General features: G+C 49.4%; 1 protein-coding gene across 10 annotated transcripts in view; it reads right to left on the bottom strand.

The window, feature by feature from the left end:
• The window catches only part of Arnt2 (aryl hydrocarbon receptor nuclear translocator 2), a 143,843-nt gene that overhangs the window by 12,088 nt on the left and 108,219 nt on the right, over positions 1–23,536 (bottom strand). For all 10 annotated transcript variants that reach the window (XM_075953259.1, XM_075953250.1, XM_075953256.1 and 7 more), the window contains exons 12-17: positions 14,713–14,864; positions 8,823–8,895; positions 7,884–8,007; positions 4,997–5,096; positions 2,667–2,805; positions 1,651–1,801 (exon numbers count right to left, since the gene is read on the bottom strand). In XM_075953259.1, coding sequence (XP_075809374.1) covers positions 1,651–1,801; positions 2,667–2,805; positions 4,997–5,096; positions 7,884–8,007; positions 8,823–8,895; positions 14,713–14,864 — 739 coding nt within the window. The remainder of the gene's footprint in view (positions 1–1,650; positions 1,802–2,666; positions 2,806–4,996; positions 5,097–7,883; positions 8,008–8,822; positions 8,896–14,712; positions 14,865–23,536) is intronic.

Here is a 23,536-nt window from a genome sequence, read left to right on the forward strand (position 1 = left end):
ATAATTGATGAAACTGACCATTAATGGAGACTGCTCTATTTCTTCTCTCCTTTCCCCTGCACCCCCTGAGGTTGACAGCAAACCTCTCCCCCAGGTCCTCTTTCTAATTATACTCTCTCTCTTCTGACCTTGACCAAGGTTGCCCCACCCCCAGTAGGACCCTGCTTCTTGATGTCCTGGCCAGTGGAGGCTGAGGCCTCCATTAGCAGGGATTCACAGCCACCTTCTCAAGGTAGCATTCTCCACAGCCACTGATGGCTCCGGAGGGGGTCTCTGCTGGGCTCCTTCCCTCTCTTCTCCTCAGCTCCCTTGCTCTGTTCCCATTGCCTCCCCTGGTCATCCTTACAGCCAGGCTCTCAGACATGCTATTCCTGCATCCTGCTCCACAGCAGATCTCTCTCTCTCTTATTGTTTTTATTGAGCTATATATTTTTCTCCCCTCCCCTAGCTCCCTCTCCCTTCCCCTTCTCCCCTCTCCCATGGTCCCCAGTTCTCAGTCTTATGGGCCACTTTCCCATAAGATCGACAGGTGAGCCACTTAAACGGAAGCTCTGAACTTGGCAAGTGAAATTGGGAGGTTTAGGCTTGGCTTCCTGCTCACTTGAGGGTTTGCAAAGAAAATCCCTACATGCCTCTCTCTTGGATGCCACCCAGTGACGGTACCACGAGGGATCAGGCAGGGCCACCCCTTCTGTGGAGTGTGACCCCGGCCATGGGAGAGATGAGAGTACGTATCAAACACACCAAGAGCAACTGGCAGAAGTGCCTGAGACAGAGGCAGAAGACACAGCCACAGCCACAACACCTTTAACAGCCTGAGCCTTTCTCACAGAGCAAGGAAACATTCACAGGAGGTAGGGTCCCCTAGTGACGGATGACATGAAGTTTTTAGGATCTAGAATCACCCAGGAGACAAACCTCTGGGTGTGTGTGCGCGGGAGTTTAGAGGCTGGATTAATTGAGTTTGGAAGATTCATCCTCCCTGTGGGGTACCACTATCCATGGGCTGGGGAAATAAAAATAAATATGAAGGAAATACTAGATACGCAGTAAAGAGTGAGCTGAGCACGGGCACTGGTCTCCTGATGCCCAGCTGCAGCGACAGTGTGACCCTTCCCCTGTGATGATGGACGGACCCTCAAATTATGAGCCAACATAAACCATCCTGCCCTGCAGTGACCTCTGCCAGATATCTTGTCTCAGAATGAGAGGAACATAGCATACACCTTGCAGTATTAAGAAAGGGAACTTTCTGGGTTTGCTGACCCAGCCATCCATCCCTGGCTTCTCTGGGTTTCTGAATGGAGAATGGAGAACGGTTTACTTCTGGGATGTGAAAGTCTCTGCCTTGGGCCACGTAGGGTTAAACTAGCAGCGGAGTCACATCATAACACAGGGAAGAAAGGGTACCATTTCTGCCTTGCAATAGCCATGCTGAACCACAGTGTCAAGGTGGTATACTTCCAACACTTAGGACACCCAAGGCCCTCTTGATTGTAGCCAGAAAGGAGAGGAGCTGGGGCACTTCAGGGGCCCTGCCCCATATCCTGAGAGCTTGGGGCTTTGCTCTATACTCTGGAGGAAGCCCTGGTTCAGCTCCTGGACACAGGATGCTCAGAACATGAGTTCTTTCCTTCGTTCCCCACCTACCGAACCCCGGAGTCCTGTTGGCCAGACTGGGGTAGGCGTTTCCACTCGGCGAGGAGGCCGCTGGACTGGAGAGAGGACTGTAAGAGGAAGGGTCAGCAGGGTAGGGGTGGCCCGATCCAATCCCGAAGGCAGATGACTGCGTCTTGCTGGGCTGGGGTAGGATTTGTTCTGGTTAGGACAGAAAGAGGCAGGACCAACCCGCCTCCCATGAGCCCCACCCTTGAGGTCCCTTCAGGAACAGCAGGCCCTGGTTCCCTTCACTGCCTGGGATAAGCTCAGTGTGTGTCGGCCAGCCAGCATCCTAGCCCTGGAGACGTGGGGTGGAGCTGGTTAACATTACCTTGAGGACTACAATGGCCTGGCTTCTCCAAGTTCAGCTTATAAAGTCCCCTCATCTGAATATGACCTATCATTCTAGAACCTTCCAGGGAACCAGATTGGGTATTTATAGACCCTCTTGGCACAGTAGCTACCAGAGCTCCAAAGTGATGGGGGGCTTTCTTTTTTCTGGAGAAGCTTTGGGTGCCTGATTTATTCTCTCTCTCTCTCTCTCTCTCTCTCTCTCTCTCTTCCTCTCTCTCTAGTTTTATTGATTTTTATTGAGCTGTACATCTTTCTCTGCTCCCCTCCCTGCCTCTTCCCTCCCCTTCAACCCTCTCCCAAGGTCCCCACGCTCCCAATTTACTCAGGAGATCTTGTCTTTTTCTACTTCCCATGTCAATTTGATCTATGTATGTCTCTCTTAGGGTCCTCGTTGTTGTCTCGGTTCTCTGGGATTGTGATTAGTAGGCTGATTTTCTTTCTTGCTCTCTTTCTTAAGAGAAAGTTGTGAGAAGGGGTGTTGATCAGAAATCCTTGGGGACCCAGCTCTCAAAGTGCTCCACGGGATGGCAGGGACTCACGAGGAACTGGCTGTTCTAGCTGGGAGCACTGACCTACCCTCAGAGTTGGGATAGCAGATGGTATGTGTTCTGTCACTCTGAGCACCCAGGGTCGTGCCTCATAGGCATTCATACCTGCCCTGGGAAGGGTGGACGGCTGCCTGTCCATGCCACCTGGCCTTGGTTCAGCTGCCGGGAGATCTGGGATATGTTCTGGCCCGTAGAGGAGGAGGACTGGATGTCATTCACTCCAGGCACATGGACCACAGAAGAGCTAGGAGAAGGAGATACATTTATTCCCAGAAAATGGCCGGCTTTCCTGAGTCTCTGTCAAAAGATTCCACACCTGCTCTCCTTCCTCCTTGTACACTGCCCAGGGGTCCTTGCCGGTTTCTATTCTCAGCCTCCTTCTCCCCCAGGGTCTGTCAGCTTTTGGATTTTCCTACCACTGTCTTCCACTGCTCACCCCCAGATCTCTATAAAAGATTTCATTCCAAGAAGAGACACGAGTCTTAGAATACAAATCAGACTCCCGGCTACCTGCTCTCCGTGCTCTGGTTAATTTGTCCCTTTGGGGCCCTGAGGAAGCTTCCAGACTCTGCACATAGGCAGCAGGCTGTCAGTTTCAATACTGAGACAAACTGGGAATGGAAGGCCGCTGCGAGGGGCTCAGTCAGGCATGTTTACCTCTTCGGCCCTCAGGTGACTTAACTTGCTGCACTTTTACTGGGCACCTGTGGTATGGATCACAGTTCCTAGCTCTCTGTGCGCCTGGAGAGGATGCCCTGACACCATCTTCACTATATCGCCAGGTCCTTCTTCCAGGAGTGTTTTGGGCGATGTTGACGGTAAGCCCATTGAAAATGGAAAAGTCTGGAGGGAGACTTATACTGCTCCAGGCCCTACCTGGGTCTGTGCTGGGGGCCTGTGGATATACTGAGTGAGGTGGGCTGTGCCTAATTTTAGGTTTTTAGGTGGGTTTTGAAAGAAAGAGTGTATTCAAGCCTTTTCCTGTTTTCTCGGACTCCTTGCAGATTGGAAAGCAACTTTGGCTGTTCAAACATCACGTCTGTCTTTCTAGCTGGGTCGACCTAACAACACACTAGCTCTTTCCCACTTCCCCCAGGATGTTTCAGTTCAGAGGGTATTTTCTTTTTGCTTTTTTGTTTGTTTGTTGTTTGAGACAGGATTTTTCTTACTTAGTGGCTTTGGCTGTCCTGGAACTCACAGAGATCCGCCTGCCTCTGCCAGAAGGCATTTTTAGCCCAAGTGCTGGCATAAAGGATGTATGCCACCATGCCCTGCGGGGGATATTTTATTTTTGATTCGGTTTTCTTTTAAAAAATCAGTTATATTAATTATACAAAGTATAATTAATACTGGCCATGAATTCATGGCGATTTTCTGCCTCAGACTCTTGAGTGCCGGGTTTATAGATGACGGCAATCATGCCTAGCTCCCAAGTAATGGATCTCACCATGGTACTATCATATATACACACTTCCTCTGCAGCTCCCTTTCTATCAAAGGACATTTTCTTGTTCTTGTTCCGTGTGGTGCTCCTCCAATACATGCCTCAGCCTGCATAGCCCTCCCTGGGATGCTAAGGAGGAACAGCTGTAACTCTGCCTGGGTTTTTTGGAACCAAGCACTGGCCTTTGTGCCCAGCCTCCCTAGGGCCTCTGGTCACACCTGCTGCTGATGTAGGAAGTCTGTTCTTAGAACAGCAAGAAAGGGAGATTCCTATCCCATTGTGGCCAATGTAGTTTCTGGGCACTGAATTTGCATGCCCAACCCTGGTCCCTGCAGGGTCCCTGAAGCCCTGCTAAGAATTGGGCCAAGCTCAAGTGGGAGGTAGGGAAAACGCCACCTTGCTGGGTCTGGGGTATGCGAGGCTTCCAGGGATCTTAGAGGTAGCTGGTGGGGCATAGGAGAATGTCTTCCCTGAGGATTGCTGGCCTGTCCTTTGGTAAAAATCCTGGGTTCAAGCTTGCATTTCCTCGGAGAAACTGGAGGCCGGCCTGGTCCTCAGCAGTGATGTCAAGCTTCCTCAGTAAGCTGCAGCATGCCCTGATGCTAAGCGAGGCACCCTGCTTAGCTTGGTGCCTCGAATGGCCCTTGAGGCTGAGGCCCAGATACGACAGACCATCTTTTCTCCTTGCACTCGGCCATGGTCTCAGCAAAATCAGAGAAAAGGGCAGTTCTGGTTACTTTCTCAACAGCCCTATCTTGATCTTGGCACCAGACTCCTCCCCTCCCAGGATCATAGAGAGGCTGATACCTTTGGTGTCTGAGAGTCACTGACACTCAGTGCTTATGGAGGGACTGGTGGGCAGAGCCAGCAGTCCAGAGTCTCCATCCTGGCTCCACCCCACAGCACAGCAATGACCAGTCCCTATTCAGCTCGCAGAACCAAGGCTGACATTCAGGCTTTCCTTCCCACCATTCCCCTCCCTGGCACCTACCTGAAGGCCTTGCCCGAGTGCCCGGCAGGGAATGGACTTCCTTGGGAGTAGATCTGCTGGCTGCCGGATGCCGAAGCTGAGCTCATCATCTTCTTTTCCGCTAGGAAAACCATAGGAGTTGCAGGTGAAGGTTCCCGCACCCTTGTGCTGCGGGCCATGCAGGGGCACGGGAACGGAGGAGGTCCACAGAGGATGGCCTCCTCACCTTCGCCCTTGCATGTCCCCTCTTAGGTGGTCTCTCCTAACTCCTAGGGTGGCCCCGTCACCTGAAGGCAAGCCATTGAGAGTGGGGAGGGCAATGCTATATTCAGTATTCCCAATTTCACAGGGGGGGGGGAGAGCACACAATAGGAAATGGGCGAAAATGTGAGGACACCCTGGGTAACCTCAGCTGCCTGACCTTGGACCTCAGCTCTGCCCTTTGTGTTACAACTGCTACCTGGGATGCTCTTTGGACTTGCCCCTGCCTCAGTTTCTCCACCTGAAGAAGATAACTGCAGAGTCTATGGCACAGGACTGTGGTGAGGATTCTGTGTGTTAACACAGGTCAGATGTTTGCTGAGGGCAGTGCCGGGAAACCAGAAACAGCTTACACGTTTGCTTCCATTTTTACAGATGGAAAAACTGAGGCCCTGCCTGTCCCAGGTCACGGGACACCAAGGAAGGACCCAACTTGAATCCCGTCCAGGGCCCCTTCCCCCAACCTGATCAGCAGGTACTGAGGGATACCCCAGACTGACTGGCCAGGACAGCTGGGTGGTGCTGCCTGGCTTTCCACCAGGGGCTCTGGCAACACTCAGACCCAGGCTAGGCTGAGTCACCAAGACCACTGCTCTGCCAGAGAGGTATAAGCCTGCAGGGACAGGCTGAGAGGACTGGGCTCAGGTCACAGCCAGGCTTGTCTAGAGCTCTCATGGGAAGGAAGGGGCTCTCGGTGGTGATGTGAGAAGCAGGAAAGGATGCGGCCTCTAGACAGCCAAGTGTCAACCAGAGAGCACCCCTCCCTTGGCTCCATGATGCTCCTGAGGCCCTAGAGCAGCAGTTCTCAACCTGGGGGTCTTGACCCCCACAGGGTTTATCAGATAGTTACATTACATTCAATATCTGATATCCTGCATATTGGATATTGACATTATGATCCATAACAGTAGCAAATTCAGTTACAAAGTAGCAACGAAATCATTTTCCTATGGTGGGCACCACAACATGAGGAACGGTAGTAAAGGGCCACAGTATTAGGAAGGTTGAGAACCATTGGGCTGGAGCATCATGACGCCGATATGTCCCAATCATACTGTCACTCTCAAGGCACCAAGAGGAAGGACACCCAGCCTGGATGCAGGACAGTGACGATTCAGCATGTGTGCCCTCCTCCCTGACTCCCTGAGCCCAGCTTCCTGGGCGGCCAGAGTAGCAATGGGAAGTAGGTGATTAAGCTCATGGCCCTGGGGCTAGGAGACCACACAGGAGCCAAATAGCCTACTGCCATCTCTGTGTGGGGCTCTAAAGCAAGCCATTGTTAGATTGGAACCATGGGGCATCCTGAAGGGGCAGGAGCTCAATCTGCAGCCTCATCACAGGGCCTTAAGGGTGGGGCATGACGAGCAAGACTTGAATGGGGAGGAGAGAAAGTGAAAATGGACAGGGTAACGAAGACTCAGGCCACCCTCTTCTATAAACAGTTCACAGAGGCTGGAGGGTTAGCTGAGTGGTAGAGCTCTTGCCCAACATTCTCCAGCACCACACAAAGCAAGCGACAGTCAGTCAGTCAGTCACAGACAGACAGACAGACAGACAGACAGACAAATCAGCTACCACTGCACACAGCACGACTTTAAGCAAGCTACTTTTTTTCTCATGCGCTTTGGTGGTAAATAGTGGACACATTGTTCTTCTATGCTCTGGGACTCTGGTAGGGTACAGTACTTATACATGTACCAATATATGTTTATATGTGTATATTTACACATATAATCATACATATGTACACATTAACATATGTGTTAATGTATGTCATTTAATAATATATAAACATGAATACATCACATATTAAATAATATATATTAGTGTATATATATTATTTAGTCTTCTAAATCTTTCTGTTTTATTATTTTCATTGACCTGATTTGTTAAAAATGAGGAAAGGCTTTCTGAATTCTACTTTTTGTTTTTTTTTTAAATTAGTTTCTTCCTGTGCTTGTGATTATTTTGGCCTTTCTGTATTTCAAAGTTCATGAGATTTATAGTCAGTTCTGCCCACAGGGACATTCTGAAGTCTTTCTCTGGTGACACTGTACTTCCCCACTGGATTTGAAAGCATCTTCATCACTCGCCCCTGAGGGCTCAATAGTTCATCTCATTTTGTTCTGATTATGCTGGGTTGTGACAGCATGCTAATTGGGGGTTACTCATCTGTCGTCCTTGAATATTATCTTGACTTATCATTTTCGATATTCATGTTTCCTTGCCATCTTACTTTATTTTCCTTTTGAAATTTTGGTGATTTTTTTCTAAGTTTCTTTTCTAACTGAGAGTCAAAACAACCACTTTCCCTCTAAGTTGTTTTCTTGGGTATTTGGTTACAGTGGTGAAGTCTGGTGACTAAGGCATTGTGTAATGGATTAGACTTTGTGTGCTCTGACCTTTTACATTTTAGAGATGAGATGCCATGGCCTGAGGCTGGGTGTCACAGGTGATCAGGAAGGAAGAGGCAAGGACAGGAATACAGAGACTCTGTCCTGACTCCTGTACAGGCTTCTTCCGATGTCCTATGGCCGTCATACAAAAGTCGCCTTTCCTGCTCTTATCTCTAGGGTGGCTATCTCCAGATGGTCTGAACGCAACTGTAACCCTGCAGCCTCACGGCGTAGCACTGCCTGCCACTTACACGCACTGATGCCCGCAAACATCTCAGCGAAACGAGGGTCTCTCTCTTGGGAGAAGATGGCATCTGCCTTTTCCACAGACTTCCCCGCCTCATGAACACTGGCAGGTAGGTTGGGTACAGGGACCTGTGGGCACATAAAACACAATAGCAATCCACACATAAGGCACAGAGGGTACTTCCCACGAGTCACATGCTGTCCCCTGCTTATTCCCTTTGGGTGGAAGGGCTAGTGTTCAAGACTTGACTATTTTTGCAAGGTTGGTAGCTTATCCCTGAAGATCAAGGGCACCTGGGTTGGGAAGTGTGAATTAGGGGTTACAGGAGAGACGCCAGAGTCACAGAGACTTTTTCAGTGGTAAATGAAAAAGAGCCAACCTACTACAAACATCAGGAAGACAACAGCCTAAAGGTTAATTTGGGAATGAGTTAGGTACTGACCCATCTCAGTTTCTCTGATGGCCAGCTGTCAGAAGCAGGACCAGAGAGAGGAGGAGAGAAGAGGGGCAAGAGGAGATGAGAGAAGGAAAGGAGAGACACGGAGTATGACAGGAAGAGAAACATTAAAGCAAAACAGGTGTGGGAACAAAGGTGAGACAGATGCTAGGAAGCCAGGGAAGCCAAGTCCAGAGCCTGCTCTTGCTGGCTTCTGCACCTGTGAGATAGGCCCACACCGGAATTTCCCTCTGTCCCCTAAAGATACTCAGTGTTGGCAGACCAAGGCTCACCACCTGCACTCTCCCGACTTTCTGCTCCGTGTGGCTCACTTCCAGAAGGAAGAGCCACAGTGGGCACCAGGGATAGAAAATACTATTACTACCTCGGAGATCGGACAGAACAGAGCGCCTTGGGATATAGGGAATGAGTTTAGCTTTAGTTTAGGGTGAGGATTCTGGGGCGAGATAGGGCCAAACAGAGAAGAAGAGCTTCCCAGAAATTCACCTGAGATAAGTCGTATGACGACAGCCCATCTCGCTGGTGTACCTCCAGTTCTGCCTGCTGCTGTTGAAGCTGCCTGTGAAAGAATAAAGTCAGGGCAGTGTGAGGGAACCGGAAGCCGAGAGGCGGAAATCACACTCCTCAAAGTCGCCTAGTAGCCCATGCTCAACAGATCCCTTAAAAGGCTTTCCGCTTCTATTTTATTTCATCCCCTGCATTTCAGACTTAGGCATCTCCATGAGCTGTTAAAATGGTAAGGTGAAGAGTGTGTGGGTGTGGGCATGCGCATGTGTGTTCTGTGCGCGTGTAGAAATCACAGGCTGGCATCAGGAGTCCTCCTCAGTTAGTTCCCACCTTATCCTTTGAGGCAGGATCCTTCGCTGAGCCCACAGCCCACCAATTGGCTAGACTGGCTGGCCAATGAGCTCCAGGCATCTATCTGTCGTGGCCCCAGCAGCTCCAGGGTTACAATGAGCTGTTTACATGGATACTGGGGATCCTAACTCAGGCTCTCATGATTGTCCTGTGCTTTTTCCACTGAGCCATCTCCTCCGCCTTCGAATATTTTGGAGACAGGGTCTTGCTATGCACCCTGGCCTGGCCTGGAACTCTTGATCCTCCTGCTTCAGGGTTTTCACTTCTAGGAAGATAGAGAGGCGCCGTCACGCCTGGCTCAAACAGTAGGCTTCATCTAATGACTTTTGTTTCATGCAAGGTAAAAAGTATAGTACTAAAATTGTTTTAAAAGCAAAATTGAGGAAAGCAGTTGGTTTCAGCCCCTAACAAAGCCGCTGGTTGTAGTGTGCACACTTGGCTATCCGGGTGCATGTCTTCTTCTTCATCTCGCACCAGATTCTCATGGGGGTTATTTTATCCACATGCTAAAGTCGAGAAGCTGGAGCTGAAGGCTCGGGGTAGGTCAGAGATGTTCGGCTACAGCAGAGCAGGGTCTGACTTCAGGGTTGGTTCTCGAGGCGGTTGGCTCCTCTTACTCTGCTAGGCACCTCCTGCTCTGCCAGGCTGTCATGTTGGAGTTCTGGGAAACACCCAGCACCTTCAAGTTTTAAAGTAGGGAGACAGGATTGCTATCAGGGAACAGTGAAGCCCCTAACTCAGATGCTACAAGCAAGGTAGAGAGCAAGGAACTCAGTTCTGGAGACCCCAGGGAAGAGGCTCTGCTGAAGAACCTGCTGAGCAGCTGCTACGGAATCAAACTGAGATGTCCATTCAGTGAACTAGGCTAAGGCAAAGCAAACCCCCATAGCCAAAGACCAGTTCTGATGATTCATTCAGAAACCCCCAGATTCTTGCTCTGGTGGAACTGGGTGCCAGGGGAAGACAGAGGAAAAGACTGGGGTTCTAAGGGAGTGAAGGATTTGCCATCTCAGGATGGTACAAGAGCCGAGGAGCAAAGGCAAGGACGGGACTAGAAGTGTGTGATGTTCCCCAGGCAGTGGAAGCCCATCAGCAGAATGGAGCACCAAGAGTAATTTTCAAAACAAATGGAGATTTCAAAGAATTTTAAAAGAGGGTTAGGATGCAACAGAGTTGGTAGAGCACTTGCCTAGCATGCAAGAAACTGGGAGTTTAATTCCCAGTGCCACACACAGGCAGTTCCGGAGACCCTTGCCTGTAACCCCAGAATCTGCAGGAGAATCAGCAATTCAAGGTCATATTCAAGGCCAGTCCAGGCAACACGAGACCCTTTCAATTTTTTTTTAAAAGAATCAATATAATCTTAACTATAAAAGAAGCATCACCGCACTTCCTTGTTCTTACTCCATTATCTACTTTGTTTCCTGTTCCCTGCATCTCGGGGAAGGATGATGGCTCACTGGCAGGCTGCTATAAGACAGATCACCAGTACTCCGCCAACACTTTACATCTTTACGGTATAAGACAATCAATTATCAGATAGAGGAGACGAGGCTCGGCAAGTTTAAGTGGTGTCCCCAGACAGAACGTAGCACAGAAGGGATTCTAATTCAGTTTGGCAGGGCTGTGGACCTTGTACTTTCCCCTCTGCCCAGCCCAGAATAAACACCCCCCCACACGTCCCAGGGCTCCTGGGGGGGGGGGACTCTGGACACCTGGCATTGACTCAATCTGGATAGGAAATGATATGACCCTGTATCAGTTCAGAGAAAGTGCCCCTTGGCCTTGTGGGTTGGCTCGACAGCAGCCTGATGAAGGTGACCGTCCCCTGAGAGGCCAGAGAAGGACATGGGCTAGGGTCCCAGACACTGCCTAGGTTCAGAGCCTGTGATGGGAAGAGCCTCAGACCCTCACTGACTGGCAGTTGTTGCCTGGTTTGCAGAAAGACAGCTCCAGCAAGGAAGACAAAAGAGGACGGTGCCTTTGCTCCCAGCACACACTCCTGGCCCTGCTCCTTAGGCTCTGGGGTTACTGTTTATATTCTAACTCCTTCAGAGATTGCATACAATCCATTCTCCACCTACTACCAAGCAGGTAACTGCTACAGAAGGAGCTGAGTATGTGTGATCATTGGCTAGCTGAACCTTGGGCCTAGTGGGACTTTAAGAACCCGTGTTCGTACTCACATAGCTGTGTATACCTGCACACATGCACAGATTCATGCACACATAAGGACACATACATCTGTACCCAAGCATCTGTACACACACGGGTGTACACATGTTCCTGTGCATGTATACACACACTAGGAACCTGTGTCCTGAAAACCTGAGACAACCCCAGACTGTGCTATTTTAATAACAGAGGCTTGGCCTAAGGAGACTTGCATGTGAGTTCCCTGAAGGAAGGTAGGAAATGAAAGTTCAGGAAGGAGCTAGGCTGAGCCAATGTGAAAAAGACGGACATGATTGGCACCTAGTTAGCCTACGACTGGTCTTTCAGAGTATCTGCTCCCTAACACCAAGACCTGGCACTGTTCCGAGATGTGTACCCAGTCAGTGTGTTGCATCAGCCTGTTTTTCTGGGCCAGGAAGAAGTCAGAGGTGACAAAGAGCCTTTTCAGCAGCTTAGCACAAATGCTAAACACCCAGCGCTTGCTTAACTTCGTCAGGAAGTTGCTTTTGGATGCTCTCAGCTGAAGGTTACTGGGCAAGCAACTCCCCGCTCCTCCCACGAAGCACGGGGCATTGGAGGATCATTCCTAATTAGCTGCCCTACAGCTGGCAAGGCTGACCTCACAAATTCAAGAAAGCTCGTCTACTCGCACGTGTGGCTAGCACTGCCCTCTACCGTCTGCAAGTGAGCTTTGCAGCCTTACCACTGAACACCTCACCTACCGTAGAAAACTGCTGCTGCTCTTGATGCTACAGGTATCAATCTCAGGGGCTTTCTGATCTGCGTATCCTCCAGGAGCTACTGAGAATGAGCGGCCTGAGGAGGCAAGATAGTCCACCCCTGAACGAAATGCTTTTCTTTCTTTTCAAAACTGCCTGGCTTTCGGAAAAGAAGGCCAACCCTCTCAAGTGGGGCTGGCTTGCAGAGGGGAGTGACTTTGCTTCCGGGCCTCATGTCAAGGCTGCCTCCTGGGGGTGTTCCACAGGCCCTGGGGGACTGGTTTGTCTTCTTCTTCTGTATCTATCCACTGTCACCTGTCTTCCCCATGTTCTCATGGTTTTGAAGCCTGAGCCTTAGGTTTTCTGGGACCAGGTTCCCCTTAAGGACAAGAACAGTGATGTAGCCATCTTGACTGGCACAGGCCATGTCTGGTCATGGTGATCAGGAAGATCCAGCTTCATTAGTTGTGACTAAACATGTGACTCTGACAGCAGAAGGTTAACAAACACTGGAAGAGGAGAATGATGAAAACTTAAAGGCGCCAAACCTCCCCTCCAGACAAGGAGCGTCAGTCTGTCCTTCTCATCCAAATCTAGAAGGCTGCTGGGTGCCCGGCCAAGACTCAGGGCTGTTACTGTCGATGGGGTGGCTCTGACGTGAGAGAGGAACAAGCTTCATCAACAGGGAGGACTTAGGGTCGACAGTGTGGTGCAGATGGCATTCTCAAAGCTCAGGGAGCAGCGTCACCCATAGGGAGTAGGCAGCCTCAGGGCCCCTGCTCTGTATAGGCCTGTGCACACAACCATGAGTTACGAAGGAACAAAAAGGGATGAGGGCCAGAGAAGGAGGCAGAATCCAGAGAGGAGGTGGCTTTCCCTAACAACCAGCCAACCTGTTGGCATCCAAAGCGGGGAGATTCTGGAACAGTGTGCAGGACTCTGAGCAGTTGGTGTGTTTGTCTATTTCTATGACTTCTTGGCAGCCTGAATTGGCAGGTGTGAGGCCATATTGGGAGAGACAAGCCTAACGGCGGAGATCTGGCTCACACAGGTGCTAAGCAGGTCAGGGCTGGCACCGTACGTCTTATCCCTCTCCCTGGCAAGGACCTCGAGCCCCCAGATTGTGGGTACCCAAGAAGCCTGTCACTCCACACCTGGAACTCAGCAGCACCCGGGCCCTCCTGCTCCTATCTGTCAGCCTTCCTTAGCTTCATGAGACCTAGGATCAGATACGGGTGTGTCACTCAAGGGTGCCTTTGTGGTTCCCAGGTAAAGAGCACCCCTCTACCACACTGTGGCATTGATGGGGAGAAATGGGATTCCCTCATTTCGATCAAAAACCCAAGACAGAAGAGGACATAGAAAATTGAGATAAGATCATCTTTTTGCCCATCTGGATCCACGGCTTCTCATCTTTCTTCTGTTCCATTTACAGGTTTGACCAGCAGATGGGGTAGAAGAAGAATCCAGCTGTACCAAGTACAGAAAGGGAGAAAAATGTCTCGAATGAGAGCTGGTGCAGCAGACAGTTGGGGGGGAGTTCCTGGGAGCAAGAGTTGTGTGCTCCGGATGGCGTGCGGCAGCTGCTGGACTAGCGTGAGAGCCAGGTTGCAAGGGGCTGGGATGAGCTGAATGGTAGCAGTGGCCGGGCGAGGCCTGGTGGAAATGAATGCTCTGATGGAGGATCCCCTGCTTCAGGAGATGAGGCCAAGAAGGCCGTGGGCTCAGGACCATCCCCGACTGAACCTGGGAGATGGAGTTTGGGAGGTCCAGTGACCATGAGTGGCAGACACAAGGGCAGTATGCCAGTCTCATACATTCTTTGTCACCCTAGACGTGGCTTCCATGTGCTGTAATTCACTGGGACACCTTTGTGTCCACATGGTTCCTTGCTGGGTACGGTTGCCCCCTAGCTCACACCAGGGTCACACCTGATGAATCCAGCATGGGTGTGGTATTGAAAACAAGCACCAGTGCCCCTAACTCACAGCACCAAGTTTAGCCACACACGGAGAGTGATGGCTGTTTTTTTTCTCATACGTGTGTGGCTACGTGGAGCTGCCTCACACTGCCACAGCTTAGCATCCTGGGAGCTTTCTCTTCAGCACATTGCTAGCACAGGGGAGGAGCAGATTCAAGTTCAAAGCGTGGTTTCCCTTAAACGTGCAGCGCTTTCACAATACAGTAAAGTTAAATCATGGAAAACGGAGAAGCAGGTAGACCTCTGAGACTTCCAGGCCATCTTTGTCTATAAAGTGAGTTCTAGGTTAACCAGGGCTACAAAGTAAACCATCTCTCCAAAAAAAAAAAAAAGTCTCCAGAGCTTCCAGAAACTTCTTCTACTCATTAGCATCAGCAGGACCAGGAGTGGCTAGCACCACAGAATGTGGAGGCAGGCATGGGCAGAGCTCTTCTCTGCTTGGCCTGAATACGGAATGGATGCACGCACCCCACAGTCACAGGAACCCAGAGTCTCCCATTTTTTTCCTCCTTCACCCTGCAGGGGTTTCAGGCTGCAGCTACAGCCTGCGGGGGAGGGGGCGGAGGGAGGGAGCCTCCAGCAAAGCCGGTCAGGACGCGATTCCTACGTGAATAATCAGCCCAAGAGGGGACGGAGCACGTACTTGACATTGGTGTTGGTGCAGATGACATACTCGATCTCATCGGAATAGGGGTTCTGGAAGGTGAAGCTGCTGGTGCGGATCAACAGCCACTCCCGGTTCTTGGTGCGGAACCGATACATGACAGACAGCACTTGGCCCTTCAGTTTAACCACCTGCAAAAACATTTGGACAAGGAAGTCAGCAGGAGGAGGAAGAGGGAATGGGTGGCCAGCTGCTGAGAAGTCAGCAGGACCTCAGAGTGGGGTGCTGCGGCCAGCAACAGTGGGGGGGGGAGAGAGAAAGAGTGGACGGGGAGCAGCTAAGCTCTCACTTCCGTCTGCTTCCCCTTGAAACAGAGAGGGCACTGCCCTTGGGTCATTCAATAACAGTCAATGCTTCTTCTAATTTAGTAGATACAAATCAGATTGTGAGAACACCTTAAAAGTTGTGTTTCTTTCTTCCTTTCTCTTCCCTTCCTTTCCTTTCCCTTCCCTTCCCTTCTCTTCCCTTCCCCCTCCCTCCCTCCTTCCTTCCTTCCCTCCCTCCTTTCTCTCTTTCTTGCCTTGGGCATGACTGGGTTGGATGCTAACACTCTGGAGTAACTGTCTCACTGAAGCGTGCAGCAACAATGCATCATGGACTTAATTCACATACAATTTTAACCTCTGTTTGACATTGTAAAATAGATCAAATAAACTCTCAGGAAGGAGGTGAAATAAAATGATAAATCTGTATGCATTATTTATAAGCACGTATTGATCTGCCACTACTTTCATGTTGTGGCACGGTTTTCAACGCACTTTCATGGACACCCTGTAATGCAGCCCAGCAGGGTCTGGATAGGTGGCTTCACTGTTTACATATGGCAATACCAGGATGCAAAAGAATTAAGTTCTCCAAGACCAGACAGTTTTGGTGGTAAAGAGGGGACAAGAACTGTGATCTTACAGCCACAGTTTCAAGCTTATCTCTCTGGAGACAGCTTGTTTTCTCTCTCTATTCATTCACACAATACAAAGGTATACAAAGGAGGCAGCCAGGTGTTGCTCTCACAGAAGAGAAAGAAGTGGGTGATAGAGAAGCTATCAGAAAGACAAACAGACCTCGCCTGGACGTGACAGTCCCCCAAGGACAAGATAAGGCAAGCAGAAGTCCCTTTTGTAGGCACGCACAGCCCTCAGGTCCTGGGACTGTGAAGTCTGCAGTCTTCCTGGGTCTGAATGCAGTCGGATTGCTGACAACAGCAGAGCCGGATTCTAGAACTAGGCAAGGTCAGAGTCCTCCCAAGAGCACTGTGTCTGCATCCTGCTTCCCATTGGGGGTTTGCAGTCTCTCCCATACTGTACACAGCCTGCAGACATGTGACTGAGGCTCACACAGTCGAGCCCAGTGCCTGGCACAGAGCAGCACCTACTGCACACCTCACAAGCTGACTTTTCTTCCACAAGGTCCCTGGAGAAAACCAGGCGCAACCACACTGCACAGTATCAGACAAGACCCTCTTGGGGAACATATGAGTGATCCAAAAACCAGACAGAAAGCTGGAAGAGGCAGCGGTTTTCCTTGTCAGCACCCAGAAGGAGGCTGGCTGGGGGGTGAGGTAAAGCTGCCCTTCTCAGAGGATGCTGCCTCACAGACAGCTGGTCCCTGTCTCAGTCACTGTTCTACTGCTGTGAAGGGACACCACGGGACTTGGTAAGGCACATGCGAGGGACCTGCATGTTCAGAGGCTTAATTGTTTATCAGCATGGCAGAGAGCATGGCAGCAGATACTCATGGTGCTGGAGAGTAGCTGAGAGTTACATTCTGATCTACAAGCAGAGAGGAGAGGAGAGAGGGGTGAGGAGAGAGAGAGAGAGAGAGAGAGAGAGAGAGAGAGAGAGAGAGAGAGAGAAGCTTTTGAAACCTCAAAGCCTACCTCCAATGTGGTGGTTTGAAAGGAAATGGCCCCCAGCCCCAAAGGGAGTGGCACTAACAGGAGGTGTAGCCTTGTTGGAGGAAGTGTGTTACTGTGTGTGTGTGGGGGGGGGCTTTCGGGTTTCTTGTGCTCAAGCTACACCCAGTAAGACACTTCCTGTTGCCTGTAAGCCCTGATGTAGGATTTCCAGCTCCTTCTCCCACACCATGTGTGCATGCATGCCACCCTGTCCCACCATGATGATAATGGACTATAACCCTCTGAAAATGTAAGTCACCCCAATTAAATGCTTTTTCTTTATAAAAGTTGCTGTGGTCATGTTGTCTGTTCACAGCAATAGAAACCCCAACTAAGACACCCAGTGGCACACATCCAGCAAGGCCACACCTCCTAATCCTTCTCCAGTAGTACAGCTCCCTGATGATGAATCATTCAAATGCATGAGCCTTTGGGGGCTATTCTTATTCAGACCATCACAGCCTCCTAACAGAGATGTGACTCTTCCCTCACAGGAGCCAGAAACCAAAGCCACATCCTCTCAGGCCAGCAGCCTGAGGGCTCCCTTGGTGCCTATAGCATGCATGCATAGACCTCTGTCCTCTGTCCTGAGTGTGTAGAGGGTGTGTGCTTTCTGTTTCTTCCCACAGGAAGATCTGAAGGGGTGTGAGAAATCTTCATGGTGTCAGTAGATCCTACTTGTATAAAGCTAAGGGGGTGAGGGTAGAGAAGAGAGGAAGAACGTTGACAGCCCTGCCCCACCATTCCATGAGGCCATACAGCAGGATACTGCGTTAGAAAGATGGGCTACTGAGGCTTTGGAACCACAGGCAGGGAAAAAACACGGGCTTGATCTGCATCTTTGGTTTACCAACCTTAACACCCTGTGTTGAGTCCCCATTGCCTCAGTGAATGTTCTGTTCCAAAGTACCTGTCACCCAGCAGGGGCGAGGGAGACATGGAGAGCCATAACCCATAGAATCTACTAAAAACCCACAATGAAATGTCAGGGGCTCACCAGGAGAGCCAGGAGTTGGCCTGCTGTTGAGGTCCTGACCTGAATTGACGCCCAGACGTGTGGCTAACTGAGTCCACAAAAAACTTGAGAAGGCTTAAAAATAAGGGAGAGAGAGTTTAACACAGATTTTTGCTGTTTGTTGGTGGCGTGCTGTAGAGAGATTTCCTGATTTGGCAACAGCAGCAGAAAAAAAAGCTGCGTTATCTTAAAGCGCTGCTTCCTGGGGCTGTGCCGCCAGTGCAAACTCTGGCTTTATGTTTGTGTTCCCGCTTGGGATCGGAAGGAGAGTGCTCTGAGACCGTGACGAAGACTCAGAGCTCCCCGCCTGCTCCTGGGCAGAAGGCAGAATCAGGCTTAGGCAGGCGGAAGAGCATGGCGGATTCCTGCCGCCATACAGGGACGTGTTTTCAGACTGCGCAGTGCTCTGCGTGTCAGATTTGGATGTAACTTTGATGAAAAGAATTTCTGTGCTGCATGCTCAGTCTCAGAATTAAAGTGCTGAGTGCCGCTCCTACCTGGTAGCCCCAAGAGGCTTCCTGACTCAGCTTTAGCTGCAAAACCCTGCAGCTCATTAAGAGGTCCTGCCACGAAACACTTAAACGGTGTTGATGAAAAGCTGAACACATGCTTTTCGGTTTTCAGCCGTAGCAGGAAAAAAGCTGCGCCATTTAAAAATGCTGGCTTTCTGGGCCATCCTGCCAGGGCAAACTCTGACTGTTTGAGGCAGGAAGGCTGGCTACCGAGAGAGGATTTGAGTGTTGTCTGTTGTAGCTCGCTGGCTGGCAGGGACCTTGAAATGCTATAAATGTGGCTACAGCCTGTATATCAGCCATGAGGCTGGAAAGCTAAGGATCCAGCTGTCAAAGCCACACCTTTAGTCCTACTGATATTGCTTGGTAAATTAAAGGCTCTTGTGGTCAGAAAAAGAGAGATATACAGTAAAGAGAGATTCAAAGACAGAGAAAATTTCTGAATGGTTTAAAGTGTGTTAAAATATATGCAAGCTGAAAGTTGAAGTTCTTAAAGCAAAAAACAAAAAAAGGAAGAGAGTTGTTGTGTGTACACACCTTTAATCCCAACACTTGGGAGGCAGAGGGAGATAGACCTCTGTGACTTCAAGGTGTGGTAGCACACGCCTTTAATCCCAGTGCCTAAAAGGCAGAGACAAACAGATCTCTGTGAGTTCAAGGTATAGTAGCAAACACCTTTAATCCCAATGCCTGGGAGGCAGAGACAGGCGGATCTCTGAGAGTTCAAAGACAGCCTGGTCTACAGGGTTATTCCAGGTCAAAGATATGCGCTCAAAAAACAAAACCTTAACCTAGGAATGTCTCAGCTTAGATTCTTAAGCGCCTAATGATTTAAAGGCGCAAATCAAAACTGCTCCTGGATAGTAAAAAATTACAGATTCACAATAGGACAGATTCAGACTACTAAATGAGTCACACTGTTGGATAAATGTACGTTGGCTTGGGAGAGAGAAGAAAAAGAATATAGAGAATAAAGTTAATGGTTTAAAAAGAAAAAAGTAAAAGTAAAGTCTTTAAAGAGACAGAGTACAGATAGTTATAGATATAAATAAAAATAAGCCGCGTAAAGATGGAAAATTCACAGAGAGTCTGGATTATGTACATTGTGTTTTCTTTAAAATTTTTGACTGTGAAGGAGCTAAGTACAGAGAGACATTTCATTATATGGGCTGCCAAGTGGAACCAGAACGGATATCATGAGGGTATGATTTCAGAATTTGGGTCTAAGGATATGATGCTTTGGAGAGAGTCTTCTTTTGTTTTCACAGAGGATGAGACTCTATGGATTTCTTCTATTCCGATTTGGTATGATGGACCACGTCCTCCTGAAGGGTTGCTGTGAACATCTTCAGAAAATTGCCTTGCTCAACTGACAACTGAGATAAACCTGGCACACAGGTTACACCCTAAAATCATTAACGACGCCCCCATTCAGCAGGAAGCAGTTTGGAGAGAAAAAACTGCGCCCATGTTCCCAAAATATTGTTTATAAATGTTCTTTTACATTTAAAGGGGGAAATGATATAGGTATGAATAATTTGCATTGATAGAGATTTAAGGTCAATTTTGTTATATGTATAAATGTTTCTGATGTAACTTTTACTTATAACTGTTTTGTTATATGTAATTTTGCTATGTTAAGGTTAAAGCCTTCCTTTTTTTGTTTAAACAGAAAAAGGGGAAGTGATGTGGGAGTGTCATATCAATCTGTTGATTTCATTGGTTAAGCAATAAAGAAACTGTTTGGCCCTGTGGGTGGAGTAAACAGAACAGAACGCTGGGAGGAAGAGGAAGTGAGGTCAGACTCGACAGCTCTCCTCTCGGGAGCAGACGCAAGAGAGACGCCATGCTACCTGCTCCAGGGAAGACGCACACCATGCCCCAGCTCCGACCCAGGATGGACTTAGGCTAGAATCTTCCCGGTAAGCGCACCTAGGGGTGCTACACAGATGATTAGAAATGGGCCAGAGCAGTGTTTAAAAGAATACAGTGTCTGTGTAATTATTTCGGGGCATAAGCTAGCCGAGCCGGGCAGGCGGCTGGGGTGTTTGGGGACGCAGCCCTGCCGCCCCTATTACTACACTGAATGAAGAGTTCCAGAGGGAAAGGAGGGTAGGCATGACACTGGCAAATAAGACTGAGGGCTCTCTTTGTGGAGAGCACAGCGGGATAACCATGTACAGGCAAGAAAGCTGAGTCGTGATGGGGACTGAACTATGCATGCGAGCCGGGCTAGTTTATGTTCCAGAGTGACCACCATCGTGTGCTTCACTCAAATGTGGGGCTAGTAGTACAAGAGACTGCAAAGACCCTAAAACCTAGCTCAGTTCGGCTCTTCAGGAAAGCAGCTTTCACGGGTATCATCGTCATCATCGTCGTCATCGTCATCATCACTGTTACAACCACTGCCATCACCTTAACCACCACCATCCTCACTGTCTTTGTACATGTTCTGTTCCTCTAAAGAGATACCCTAACCATGGCAACTCTTATAAGGGAAAATATTTAATTGGGGCTGGCTTATAGTCTCAACTCAGAGGTTTAGACCATTGTCATCTTGGCATGACGCATGTTGGCAAGCAGGCAGATATGGTGCTGGAGAGGAGATGAGAGTTCTGCCTCTGGATTCACAGGCAGCAGGAGAGAGAGGGAGAAAGAGGAGAGAGAGAGAGAGAGAGAGAGAGAGAGAGAGAGAGAGAGAGAGAGACTGAGACTGATTGCTGGGCTTGTCTTGAGCATTTGAAACTCCAAAGGCTACCCTCAGTGACAAACTTTCTCCAATAGGCCACACCTATTCCAACAAGGCCACACCTCCTAATCCATGTCAAGTAGCACTACTGTCTAATGACCAAGCATTCAAATATATGAGCCTATGGGGGCCATGACTATTCATAATACCACAATTACTATCCCCATTATCACCCACCACCATCGTTACTACTACAGCCATCACCCTTACAATCGTTACTATTACCATCACTTCACAATCATTGTCAATATCATCACACTAATTATCATCACTATGACAATCACAATTATTGCCATCATCCTCATAACATGACCACTACCATCATCAACATTGTTACAACCACTACTGTCATCATCATCATCACCACTGCAATCACTGTTATCACCACAGTTATTGCCATCACCACCATCGCCATAATCACCACCATTATCATCATCATAATCATCTATAGGTACCACAGTCAAAGCCAGTACTAGTACAACCATCAGCACCATCCTAGTCATTACCATTATTACCGTTATCACTATTACTACCATTATGATCAACACTATCATCATGAGTGAGGACCACAAACCATCATCATCACCATCGCCTGCCATCCATCCTGCCCTGGGTCATGAGAGCAAGACCAGGGCCTCCAGAGCATCCACTCCCATCTCACCCAGGCTCCACTCTATCCTGTCACATTTGATGGTGTAAACTACAGATGCCACGGGAACCTCACAGGTTTGGGAACAAAAGGAGTTGAACATCTCACCCTGGTAGCCAGCTTCAATAACTTGTATTGAGACCTGCTACCTCATCCCTGAGTGAAAGGGAAACTAAGGCTGTGGCACCAGAAGGGGAAGCCCTGGCTCAGGTCCAGGACACACGGGCAGCGACTGTATAGCCGTTAAGACATCCCAAGGCACACCCAGACTTGGCCCGAGTTTGTGTTCTTTGGGCACTGGCCACCAACAATGAAGGGGACCAATGTTGATAAAGGGAAGTGGTTTGTTCTTGAGAAAGCTGAGTCAGCCCTTGAACTTTGGTTTGAAACAAAGCACTGAACTGCCCAGACAGGAAGCCCATAGAGCACACACACAAGTTCTGAATTTAGTGTGGTGTTAGTGTACCTTCCCAGGGGGCGGGAAAGTGAATCGGCTCCCAGAATCCGCTTTTCAGTCGGTTTGCCAAGAGGTCAAACAGAAGAGAGAAACTTAGAGCAGGCTCCTACTCCACACCCACTCTTTCTGTTTAGACATGCTTCATCATGATGGCAGTGGGAGTGGATGATACTCTTAGTCCCATTGTCTACTAGGGAAAACATGAGGACAGTATTTATGGGATAGGGTTGGGGGTTCCATGGAAAAACACGTGAAGAAGGATCTGGATAGTTACTGGAAACAGGATGACAGATCCATCACCATGAGAGACTCACATCCATATACCCAGAAAGATGAAACCCGCAGAGCCCAAAGCTGGCTAGGCAAGTCACCGTCACTTCTGCACACTTAGCAAACGTGGCACAAAGCATCCTGGTAAAGTCTCCCCCATTCTGATTTCACACTGTCCCCAAATGGGAGTCAGCTGATCTGCTTAGGCAGCTTGGTTCAAATCCGCCCTCATGGAGATGATGCTCACAAGTACGGGCATAGGGGTCTGCCCAGAGTCAAGCCAAGTTCCAGTGAAAGAGATGAAAAAAGAGGAAATCAACAGAACAAACAGCACGTGGTAAAGGAGAAACGAGGGGTACAGGAAGATCAGACAGACCTCTTTCTTAGCTGCTGGAAAGATCTCACAGATGACACGGGTTGAGAGCTGTCAGCCATGTGAAGAGCAGGGGGTCATATTCCAGCCAGGGAATGGCTAAGTCATAGCCAGAAGATGGAAAAGAGAATGTTCAAGAAGTAAGGGGAAGCCAGTGAGACTGAGGAATCGTGTCCAAAGAAGCATGGAATGAGCCTGAAACCATGGGAAGAAACAAATTTTAACTGTAGGTACGTGGACCATGGCTGGCAAGTTTTAACGAACTGTGTGACTAAACCCAGTTTGTATTTTTACAAAGGCTTGGAGTGAAAGGACAACAGAGAGAGAGAGAGAGAGAGAGAGAGAGAGAGAGAGAGAGAGAGAGAGAGAGGCAGGGAACAATTGCTCAGTCAGTTAGGAGGGGGCAGGGATGACAGGAGGAAGCAGGGAGACATCATGGTGTCTTGTTCTAGGAGGACCTGCCATGAGGTCTGTGCCTAAGGGATGCTGAGCTTTGTCCTGGGCAACTGGCTGGGAGTGGTGTGAGGGAGGGGCTGCCGTATGCTGGGTGTGGTGGACCCTGGCCCCTGGGATGACAGGTGAAGAGCTGCCTGGAAGGAGGCAGGCAGAAAGCCAGAGGACAAGTGGGCTGGGGCCACCCTGCAGTCGAGGTTAGGAGGAAGAAGTTCTCTGGTTGATATCCTCCCGGCTGCAGAAGAGTGTGAAGCAGCCGACCAGGCAGGGCTAGGGAAAGGAAAGGAAACCGGAGTGGGAAGGAGTGATGTCAGAACAGAACTGAGGTCAAGGAGGAAGCCCCTCCCCCCAGTGTCACGTAGGTGTGAAACCAGAGGCCCAGGTTTCTGCAGATGAGGCCTCCCCCGGCTGAGACTGAGAAACTTGTAAAC

Source organism: Microtus pennsylvanicus, chromosome 18, assembly GCF_037038515.1.
Source record: "Microtus pennsylvanicus isolate mMicPen1 chromosome 18, mMicPen1.hap1, whole genome shotgun sequence".
NCBI classification, from domain to species: Eukaryota; Metazoa; Chordata; class Mammalia; order Rodentia; family Cricetidae; genus Microtus; species Microtus pennsylvanicus.